The sequence below is a fragment of the Helianthus annuus genome, chromosome 10 (assembly GCF_002127325.2).
Source record: "Helianthus annuus cultivar XRQ/B chromosome 10, HanXRQr2.0-SUNRISE, whole genome shotgun sequence".
NCBI classification, from domain to species: domain Eukaryota; kingdom Viridiplantae; phylum Streptophyta; class Magnoliopsida; order Asterales; family Asteraceae; genus Helianthus; species Helianthus annuus.
In genome coordinates this window covers 977,882-989,675 of record NC_035442.2, presented here as the reverse complement: position 1 = coordinate 989,675, position 11,794 = coordinate 977,882, and the positions used below count along the sequence as shown (strand labels likewise).

The 11,794-nt window shown below is 36.6% G+C and overlaps 1 protein-coding gene across 2 annotated transcripts; it reads right to left on the bottom strand.

Moving 5' to 3' along the window:
- Positions 1-7: 7 nt before the first annotated feature.
- Positions 8-1,897, bottom strand: LOC110883771 (transcription initiation factor IIA subunit 2). 2 transcript variants are annotated; one of them, XM_022131421.2, is made up of 4 exons: positions 1,844-1,897; positions 1,513-1,660; positions 1,238-1,288; positions 8-425 (listed from the first exon to the last, which is right to left on the bottom strand). In XM_022131421.2, exons 2-4 carry the CDS (start codon positions 1,639-1,641, stop codon positions 285-287), a joined length of 321 nt encoding a protein of 106 aa, XP_021987113.1. In that variant the 5' UTR covers positions 1,642-1,660; positions 1,844-1,897; the 3' UTR covers positions 8-284. The 2 variants fall into 2 exon arrangements, with proteins under 2 accessions (XP_021987113.1, XP_021987112.1); XM_022131420.2 differs by having other exon boundaries at positions 1,760-1,870.
- Between the last annotated feature and the right edge of the window lie 9,897 nt (positions 1,898-11,794).

Here is an 11,794-nt window from a genome sequence, read left to right as displayed (position 1 = left end):
AAAACGATGTGCATAACACTCGAGGGTAATGTACTAGAAAGAAGAGCCATAAGGGTTCATATCCTAAATGAAAACACCATTACATTTCTTCCACTACGTCTAATCACACGAAATACAACATAAAACAGGTACAACGTAAAAGAAAAAGGGAAAAAATAAATAAAACACTTAATTGGAGAAGAATCACACAAGTAGAGAGGGCGAACAGGATTATTAGAAATTCTTTTGTGGTACCCTTTTTCTACACTCTTAACCACTGCAGCAACTAGATATTAAACGCTAAATCACTGAGTGAGCAGCTTGGAGTCACATGCGACTATTTTCACTTGACCGACATTCTCCTGGATGTCATCGTACTTGAACATGGCGTCTTGAACAATGAAGGTCCACACATTGTCACAGAATCTGTAGGTGTGCAAGTGTCCCTATGATCATACAAAAGCGATAAACTTTTAGTACCATGTTAAGGAAAAAGACGCCTAACAAACATGCTTGAATAAAAAAAACTAACATTACAATATTCTACTAAAGACGCTCGTGAAACTGGATTTTTGGAATATAGTAGCAACTAACTATGATCAACAATAGTAATAACTTAGGTACTTTTGCATTAGTTTTATGTCCAGTCTGTCACTTGAAGATAATATAATTCCAGATAAATGTTAGGTAGGGCTGCAAACGAACCGAACGAACACGAACAAGAACAAGACCTTGTTCATGTTCGTTTGTTAAGAAATATGTGTTTGCGAACCGTTAACGTACACTTATCGAACTAGATTTTATGTTCGTGTTTGTTTGTTAAGGAAATGAACTTGTTTGTGTTTGTTTGTTAATTTTAGGTAACGAACAAAAACAAATGTGGATGAACACAAATGAGCACAAACTAATTTTCATGAACACAAATGCAAACAAACGAACACGAACAAGTGTTCATGAACAAAATATATAACACACTCACACTTATTAGATATTTAATTTGTTGGAGTTTTTAAGTATTTAAATAATATATAAAAACTAAAAACACTAATGAACTATCAAACACAAACGAACACGTTACCGAACATTCACGAATATAAGCGAACGAACGCGACCTTTGTTCATGTTCGTTCACTTAACTAAACGAACGAAATTTCTTGTTTGTGTTCGTTTGTTTAATAAACGAACGAACACAAACAAACTTCTCGCCGAACGGTTCATGCCGAACGTTTTGTTAGGTGTAAATAAAGAAAATATGTACCTTGATGGTCACCTTGCTTTTAACTTGGCTGTCAAGTGCTTCGGTCATCGACTGCAATCATCAATATAAATCTCAAAATACATTATTTTTTTTATACCAAGCAAGCAACACTTTTTAACAACTTTTTGATAGCAAAACAGCACAAGAAGTATCTTCTACAGTACAGATATGTTATGAATGTTCCACCACCAGTTGTTAATAATTAATTAAGCTGGCGTGGCATGGCATGAATTGATCTAGAAAAGAAATTGAGTAAAAATAATAAGCTCTGGAACCTTATCAAACTGAACAAGTACTTGAATAGCAAGCTCTGGACTAAGAATCCCATTGGAGACCATCTCATCAAGGGTTTCGGTCAAACACATGCCAATCGTTGATCTGCGGTACAATTCAAAGGTCGCCATTCTTTCTTTAAGATCTGATCTGAAAAAGATTAGATGATGATCATAAATCAGTATAATTATTCAAAAATATTCGAAGATCAGATCAATCAGAATCAGAGACGCTGGCTGAATCGTGTACGTTTATAAGTCGAGTGAAGTTGAGTTAGTGGAATTGGTTATAGAAGAAGAAGAAAGAAGGGAGGAGATTTGGGGGTTTTTATACCTAGATAGATAGAAGAAGAGTCAGTTGTTGTTGGCTTTCACACAAGACCACGCAAACAAATACAATTGCTTGCGTACAACTAAAAAAAATATTATGAAATGGGATTTTTTTTATTTAATTCAACTAAATTTTTTTGTTTATTTTACGAACGATTTGTTAAATGTTTGGTTCGTTTACAACCCTACTTGTTATCAATAATTTTTTCTGGTATTATTGTTGTTGTCAAAATTATAAATGAGTTAAGACAACATACCTTACTTTCCTATATAATAAATTGACTTATTATCTAGTTTTTTTTTCTTCTCTGAAAAACGCGTTTTGAAAATGTAATAAGTTTGTAAGGTATATCCAACTAAGATTTATAATAGGTGCAAAAGATAAATGGTCATGGTCAATTGGAGCGGTAGGAGAGTTCTCAGCTCAATCGCTAAGGGCTCTAATTGGAGAATAAGATCCCTTAATTCAACCCACATTTTGAAAAGAATAATCTGGTTATGATCAAGGTTAACTTTCTTGCTTCAAGAGCGGATTTAAATAAACTTCCTAGTTTCTACAACCAACGCTTCATGTAGTAATGCTTTCGAAGGGATTGACTAAATTCTATTAGCTTGTGAAGTGGCTTGAGAATATATCATATATATGGAGACAAATTTCATTTTGGTGTAAAGTACAACAGCTTGATGTGTTCTGCAATTGATCTACACATGTTTATCGACAAGATATACATCCAATAGAAGGTAATACAAGCAGTTTTTACATAGGTTTATGGTGCATTTGGTGGGAAAGAAACGCCAAAGTATTCAAAAACAAAGAAATGTGTTCAAGGAGGATCATGGATGAGAGTAAAGTCATCTCTGTGTTGTGGATTAAGAATAGTGCGAATTTAAATTGGTTGTAGTGGTCCATTTGGCGTGAATTTGATTTAATGTGTAAACTATAATCATGGTGTTTTGGTGCCATAGTCTAGCTTCTTACTAGTCCCTAGTCCCTGTTTTATTTATATAAAGTTTCTTTCGGTGTTCAATAAAAAGAAATTTGTGATGTGAACAAAAAGAACATAATCTAAAAATCGAATCATATTTTTTTTGCAATACCGAGCAAAAGGACGATTAACAAGCAATGCGCCCATCTTATCCATTTAGTCAGACTTCCGTAAATCTAGCAACTTATGCATGTTTCATGAAATTAATTTTTTCTTAAGATATTCTAATATAACTCTTTGAGACTTGTATGACATTTTATGGTTGTCCATGTTAGCAAATGAGAGCCAATTTTATTTACTATTTTAATCATGTAACCGAAACTTCTAAGCCATTGAAAACATATATGGATTTGATACAAGGTATGTTGTTGTGGTGACATATGCCAAAACGGTTTTCATTCTTTATGTTTGATTAAGAAAAAACATGACTTTATAGCCTATTGGCATCTTGAAGGTAAGATAATGAGGCTTTTCTCATATTTATTGGGTTTCCTTCTAAATTGGTGTATAATAATTATGGAGTTAACTGCCATTTTCGTCCCTGTGGTTTATTCAATTTTGCCATTTCAGACCAATTTTCAAAAATGCACCAGTTTCCTCCCTGATATACTGGAAACGTGCCACTTCAGTCCAAAAATTAAAACTCAGTTAAGTCAGACAGGTTAAATGAAGGGTTTTATTGTCAATTCATATATATTCTTTTTTCACCTTATTTTATGAATTGACAAAAATACCCTTCATTTAACCTGTCTGACTTAACTGGGTTTTAATTTTTGGACTGAAGTGACACGTTTCCAGTATGTCAGGGAGGAAACTGGTGCATTTTTTAAAATTGGCCTGAAATGGCAAAAGTGAACAAACCACAGGGACGAAAATGGCAGTTAACTCAGTAATTATGTCTCGTGAAGATGTATATGATCGGGTGATTCCGCTCGTGACACAATGATACACCAGTGGTCTGTCTGATCCAAATTTGCCGTTCAAAAAAAATAAAAAATAAAAAACAACTAGGTTTGCATTTGTTTGATGAGTTTTAAGCTTTGATAGCTATATTAAAATGTAAGACACAATCGTTTGTCGGTATTTAATTATATTCAATGATTATTTTATTTATTACTAGATTGATATTTGGGAGTTTGATATTTATCGTCCGACCAATCTTCGTCTAACATATAGCCTTCATATTATTAATGCTTCACATATTTTTTATATTATCTAAATCAATAATTATAATTTATATTGATTGATATGAAACTTTGTTCATGTTTGAACTAATATATAATATCAACTAGGTTACAACCCTGTGTATTACACGGGTTGAATAAATGTAATTTTATATATTAAATAATAAAAACTTATATCTTTATGAACCTTGTATATTGTACGGGTTAAATAAATGTAATTTTGTATATAAAATAATAAAAAAATTATATCTTTAAAAACCATATGTATTACACAGATTAAATAAATGTAATTTTGTATACTAAATACTAAAACCGTCATATCTTCAAAAAAAACCCGTGTATAATCGGGTTGAATAAATCTACCAAATAATAAAAAATTACATCATTAAAAACCCTGTATATTACACGTGTTGAATAGATATAAAAAAGAATTATATCTTTAAAAACCATGTGTATTACACAGATTAAATAAATATATTTTTGTATATTAAATACTAAAAACGTCGTATCTTTAAAAAACCCGTGTATAGTCGGGTTGAAAAATCTACCAAATAATAAAAAAAAATATATATCCTTAAAAACCTTGCGTTTTACTCGAGTTGAATAAACATAATTTTTTATACCAAATAATAAAAAAAGTTATGTTTTTAAATAATTAGGATAGCATTTAATATTAATTTATTATTTATATATTTAATATAAGATAAGTAGATAAGAGAGGTATTTGTTTTAAAAATATATTAAATTAACAATTTAGATTTAAGGATAATATTTTATTAAAGTATGATAAGATTTAATATCAATTTATTATTTATTTATTTAGATAAATATAAATTTGAGGATAACTTCAATGAATGTCACGTGTACAAAAGTTGGTTTCTTTTATTAGAGTAGTTAGATTAGATATATAAAGTTTGAACTATTTTATTATAGATGTCGTCGTCCATTAAACTTTGTAGTTTATACAATGGTAAAGTCAAATAAAAACTATTAACTTTATAATTTGGTTGATTCTAAACACACCCCCTCCCCTCTTGATTATACCTCCTTTGTGAGACGAAAACTGCCGGTTTCACGCGGGCCTTACCTGTAAGTATGTGAGAGGAAGGGGGTGTAAAAAGTAATTAGAGGGGGCGTAGAAAGTAGCACCCTATAATTTTTGCCTGGCAGTGGTTGGTTGATATATTGTCTCCCAAGAGACACCTGGTAGTATGGAGGTCGGCGTGGTAGGGCATAGCCCATCAATTAATGAAATGATTTTTTTTCAGATTTTAATATTATCTATATTTTTTTTTTGAACGGCCCCGACAAAATTTTTATTCATTGTAGCAAGATGCTATCACCAAACTTACAAGTGTTCAACACCAAAATATAAAATTACATTAACTACTTAACCAACGATTTTGAATCTACACCAGTCTTCCCATGTGAGCGCCACCATTTTTGAACGGTTCTTCACCCATAGATATGCCAATGCTTTGATTTCGTCTAGAATCTTCGTTGTATTTGGTATTTTTTGTTGAAACACCGCCTCGTTCCTCGTCTTCCAAATACTCCAAAAAGTTACTAAAATAACCGCATACAACACCTTTTTCTTCCTTGTTGAAACCGAGCTTATCTCATGCAACGTAAGTAAATCCAATATGCCGAATGCAATGATCGGGGGGATCGTGCACCAGTTCGCGATATTTTGCCAAATCAATTGTGCAAATTGACATGAAACAAAGATATGTTCACTCGACTCGTCATAGTTTCCACACAAAACACAAGTTCGATTTTGTACGGTAATATTCCGAGACGATAGAGCACACTTAGTCGGCAACCGATCCATCTCTGCTCTCCATGCAACAATACCAACTTTTTTAGGAACCCAACTGTTCCATACAAATGTTCTGGCAGGGCGTGTGCGATTGACCGAACCTAATATCTTCTTTAAGCTGGCAACATTAAAAAAACCAGACCTATCATACTTCCATCGCCATCTGTCTGGCCCAGGCGCCATATCCAGCCCAATTAAAAGGCCCAACAGCTGCTGAAGCTGAGAGTTTTCGGTATTACTCAAGACCGAATTGGCCCAGACCCAGCTAAATACCAAACCTGACCCACTAATCCTCATCCGGTCATGTACAAGGCAGTCTTTATGTTTTTCAACTTTAAACAAATATGGGAATTTAACATAAAGCGGAACCGGATCTACCCAACTGTCTAACCAAAAAGAGATATTTTTACCATTAGCCAAGGTAGCTGACGACGCATTCTTTAAATCAATATCGGCAAGAAGTAAAATATTAGAGATATTCTTCCATGGCCCAGCTATAGAGACTTTTGTTGGAATATCCTTCCATCCTCTTGAGTTATGATGAATTGCCCAAATTACACGCCTCCACAATCCGTTTTTTTCCGTTTTAAACCTCCACCACCACTTTGCCAACATCGCTAAATTAGCGTCCCTTAGTGATCCAAAACCCAACCCCCCATATTCAATGGGAGCAATGGTTTTATCCCAAGCCACCCAATTCATTCTAGCTTTTTCTCCCGAACCTCCCCAAAAGAATACCCGTCTAATCTTATCAAGAGATTCCAACACCTTTATCGGGGCTTTAAATAAGGAAAAGAAATATGTGGGTAACGAGTTCAAAACAGATTTGATAAGCGTAATCCTACCACCATATGATAATGTTTTTGCTTTCCACAATGAGAGCCTATTTTTAAAAACATCGATCACCGGTTTCCAATTTTTTACAAGATTCATATTAGCTCCTACTAACATTCCAAGGTGTTTAAACGGAAACGTACCTCTTCTACATCTCAAAATATCCGCCATATCCTGTACTTCACTATCTTCCACCCCTAACCCATAGATACTACATTTCGCCAGGTTTATCCTTAATCCCGAAGCCAAATAAAAACACCTCAGCAACCTCTTTAGATTATTGATATTATCGGCTGACCATTCACCAACAAACATCACATCATCAGCATACAGTAAGTGCGATAATAACGTACCTTCATTAGAAACCTTCATTCCATTAAATATACCCTCATCCACGGCTTTTTTCATTATTCCGGTTAGCGCCTCCATGACTATTACGAACAAGAAAGGAGACAATGGATCCCCCTGACGCAATCCATGAGAACAATCAAATTCCCTAGTTGGGGACCCATTAACCAGAACCGAAGCTCTCGCAGACTTTAGTGTTGCCATAACCCATGCTCGCCATTTGCCCGGAAAGTTCATTTGAGCCATAATCGAGTTTAAGAACTCCCAATTAACTGAATCATAAGCCTTATTAATATCAACTTTAAATAGCATCCCCTTCCGTTTAGTTTTCTTTGCCCAACTTATAACTTCATTTAGCACGAGAGGACCATCCATAATGCTTCTTCCAGACAAAAAGGCCGATTGTTGTTCTGAAATTAACTTCCCAACACCACTTTTAGCCGATTCACTAGCACCTTTGAAATTACTTTATTCACCACACCAATTAGGCTTATTGGTCTGAAATTCACTGGACTAATTGATGTGAGGGTGTTTAATCATGTTTTAAAGTGTTTAATTATGAGGTTTTACATGATTATGTGTATGAAAACGGGTTACTTTGAGTTGATTTTGATTTACATGTACTCGGAGCATAACGGATGGCTTTTGGAGCTTGACGGAAGGTTTTCGGGAAGCATTATGGAGTATTGGAAGCATACACACAAGTTGGAAGGCCAAAATATGAAAAACGGGAAGTTCGGTAGCAATCGGCGCCACTAGGTGCTGATTTCAGCGCACCACAGAAGGAAAATACCATTTGGCGCACTAGGCGCTGATTTCAGCGCACTGGGCGCTGAACCCAGACCTGACTTGCGAATTTCTTGTTTTTCCACCATATTTAAGCACAAACATTCCCCAAACGAAATTATCATTAACCCTAGCCGTTTTCCACTTCCCAAGGACGAATTTTGGAGTTCCAAACCTCAATCCAATCATCAATCATGCAATTCCTCATCAAGATTGAAGATCAAATCAAGAACATGAGCGGCTAAACCACCCGTGATCATCTCCGGGACTAGGGTTTGTGTTAGGAACCGGGTTAACTTAGTTTTACAAACTTTTGGATTGAGATTTGACTAATCATTCGGTTAGTTTATCTTTATTGTTTATTTGTTTTTGATTAAACATTGTTGGATTATCATTTGCATACTTGTTCATCAGTTATTTGGTTTTGTCATCAACAATTGGGATTAAATTCTAAGTTGTCATTGTCTTCAACCTTTAACCATTGAACTTGTTCATGTTTATGAAATCTAGGATTGGTAATTATCTAGGTTACTATTCAGTTGCATCAATCTTTCGGTTTCGATCGTGGATCATTGCAATCAAATATATTATCTGTTAATTATTTATCAAAACAAGTAGTTAGCAAATCATGTCTATGTGATTTCCAATTGGTAGTAATTAGGTTACCCGTGTTTCTACACAACCTGAAAACCCGGAGATTGGTCCCTCTTCTCACAATTGTTTACAAATCTAATTTATTTTGTTTTCACAATCATTCTAAAAACTGCAAAAAGCAATTAGTTTAGACGTAGATGGTAATTAAAGCAACGAACTTTCATACTTTCCACTGATTCCCCGTGGATTCGACACCCTACTTGCCCTTTACTAGTAAAAGGTGAATAGGACACTTTTAACTTTATTTTTGACCGACCTTACGACATCGATCAAAATGGCGCCGTTGCCGGGGAATCGGTGCGCTTAGTTTAGTTAGTTGTTTTTTTCGAAAAAAAAATTAGAAAAAAAAAACCCAAAAATCCAAAAATATTTCTTTTTGTTTGTCTTTTATTTGTTTCGTTCAGTATTACGCTCGGTTTCTTGTTTATCTGTGTGCAGGTGATTCTCGTGTTGCATGCATACCAGGTTTTCCAAGAAATCATCACCGCTTTTGTTTGATTCGGAGATAGAAAAGACTGCTCGACAGAATCGCGTTCTTCTACGTTCAGCAGTAAAAGCTAGAGCTCAGTCATCAACAGTTGCGCAAGACCTTGAACAAGTAGCTAACGAGATGGTTGATCAGGAGCCACAGAACCAAGCACAAAATGAACTAGTTCCACCCATTCCAGATCCACCAATTCCTCAAAACCAAAACCAAAACCAAAACCATAACCAAAACCAGAATCAACCACCACCACAACCATTTCCACAATTCAACCCAGGCCCACAAAACCAACCAGGAAATCTGAATCTCCGACATGGGGAAATTATTCGTCTTAACCAACCACAGCATCAACACGGTTATGACGAGGGTTTCCAACACAGAGAAGGCAGTGTGCATACTTGGGAATCTGGTTGGGAAGAAGATGATTATCAGAATCAGTATGATGGGAGGTACGCGGATTACAGATACGATGAGGGGTACAACGTGAATCAAGGACACCCAGTACAACAACAAGTCAACCAAAGAAATCACATCCCGCGCCCGATTCCACAAAATCTAGTTCAACATGGAGTCCCACGATTCAATGCGGGGAATCAAAGAGCTATTAATCGGGTTGGGGGCGATCAGATACAGTTTGTGGATGGTGTCCCACAAGTCGTTCAAGGGGCACCCATTCAAGGCGTTGAAGGTCACTGTCGACCAGTTATAGTACCGAACTCATCAGCTATAGTTACACCGGTTGGGAACAATAATCGACCTTTCGAGGTGAGGCCTCAATACTTAGGCCATTTGCCCGAGTTTCATGGAAAAAGGACCGAAGAACCATACTTGCACATTGCAAGTTTTGATTCAATTTGCCAAACAATTGGGGTTTCGGGGTTTACAAAGGATGAAGTTAAGTTGATGTTGTTTCAGTTCACATTGAAAGACAAAGCTCGACAATGGTTCGCGACATTACCTCCAGGTAGTATATACACTTGGCAAGAGATGCAGCTGGTGTTTTTGGAGGAATACTACACCATGAATAGAACCAGTGAAGCTCGGGATGCAATCAGAGCATTCCAGCAACATTCAGGGGAAGCGTTCCATGAGGCGTTCACAAGGTTTAAGGAGTTGCTTAGTAAATGCCCCCATCATAGCATTCAGACATGGGAATTGATTAAAGCGTTCTACGATGGGCTACTTCCTGATGATGTAAGAGATCTCATAGCTATCAGTAATGGGACGTTTCTCACGAATACAGAAGCTGCAGATTGGGCATATTTGGAGAGACAGAGTGCTACTTCTAAGAGACAAGCACAGTCTAGCAGGAGAGCAAGATCAGCATCAGCGAGCTCAGTTGATTATGAAGCTGAAGAACGGGTTAAGAAATTAAAACAACAGAATTTGCTATTAGAGCGACAGGTAGCTCAGATGAAGTTGGGAAAGGGAACTGAAGTTAGGGCAGCTAATGCATTCGCCGTATGTACAGATTGTGGTGAGTTAGGACACCAGGTTGGAGAGTGTCTCGCAAGGATGGGTCCGAATGAAGAAGTAAACCAAGTATTCGGTGAACGAAAGCAGTATGATATGAAATCGAATACATATCATCCAGGTTTGCGAAACCACCCCAATTTTAGTTACGGTAATTCTACTAATCAAATGAACCCTAATTTTCAGGTACCCATGCAAGGAGGCCAGCAGTATCAGAGTCGTCAAGGTAACTACTCGCAAGGTAATTACCAAACTCGGGGCCAATATAATCAGGGTAATCAGCAGGGGAACTCCTCAAGTGCTAGTGGTGGAACAAGTGATGACAAGTTGGATGCTATTATGAAGTTTATGAAGGACATCCAAAAGGATAATGAAGTTCGAGACAAAACTTCAGAAGCAATGGAGAAACAGTTGGGGCAGCTAGCAGAAGATCTAGCTCAGCTGAGAAGAGATCCAGGTAAGTTGCCAAGCACTACCACAGTTAATCCAGCACATCAGTCATCTAGCTCAAAGAATGGAAGAAATGTGCACATCAATGCGGTAAGTGTTCGTCCAACTTTTGAAACTGGCAACGTTGAGGTAGCTCCACCATCACAAGTAGTTGAGGAGGTGGTGGAGGATGTTGATACTGAATCAGATTCTCAACATGATCAGGAAAGCACTAAGTTGAAAAAATCTTTTTGTGAAAAGGAAATGTTTAGGGAAGTTGATGGTAAGAAAGTGAAGGTTCCATATCCTATGGCTTTATTAGAACCATCTGAAACATTTGTTTTGAGTAAACGGGGCCCACCAAGGGATAAAAGGTGGGAGAATTTTAAACAAGTTAAAATTAATCTACCCTTACTCGATGCGATTAAAGAGAATCCTGATCAAGTTGAGTGTTTGAAAGAGTTAAGTACCCAAAAACGACTTCACAAGTTTCCTAAAAAACTTGATTTGACTGCAAATGTGAATGCCGTTTTGTTGGGTACCCTTCCCCCAAAACTCCAAGATCCAGGAGCACCCATCATTTCAGTGCAAGTGGGTGAATTTAAAATAGACAGGGCACTGTTGGATCTTGGAGCGTGTGTTAGTATCTTACCAGGGAGTCTGTATGACCAATATGATTTTGGTCCGCTACAAAAAGTCAACACCACCGTGGTGTTGGCTGATCAGACTCCCATGTGTCCGAGGGGGATTGTAAGGGACGTAATTGTGAAAATAGAAGAGTGTTACTACCCAGTTGACTTCTTAGTTCTTGATTGTGCCACAAGTTCAAAGAACACGCACCCTCCAGTCATTCTGGGTAGACCGTTCTTAGCGACTGCTCATGCAATTATAAACTGTGTTGATGGAATGGTAAGTATGAGGTTTGGTGACTGCGAGTTGCGGTTAAATGTGTTTTCAA

Excerpts from the sequence above, each read along its gene's own strand:
- LOC110883771 (XM_022131421.2), bottom strand. The coding sequence starts at position 1,641 with ATGGCGACCTTTGAATTGTACCGCAGATCAACGATTGGCATGTGTTTG. Across the intron at positions 1,289-1,512 it reads TACTTGTTCAGTTTGATAAG|TCGATGACCGAAGCACTTGA; the intron begins GTTCCAGAGCTT and ends TGATGATTGCAG. Across the intron at positions 426-1,237 it reads AAAGCAAGGTGACCATCAAG|GGACACTTGCACACCTACAG; the intron begins GTACATATTTTC and ends GTATGATCATAG.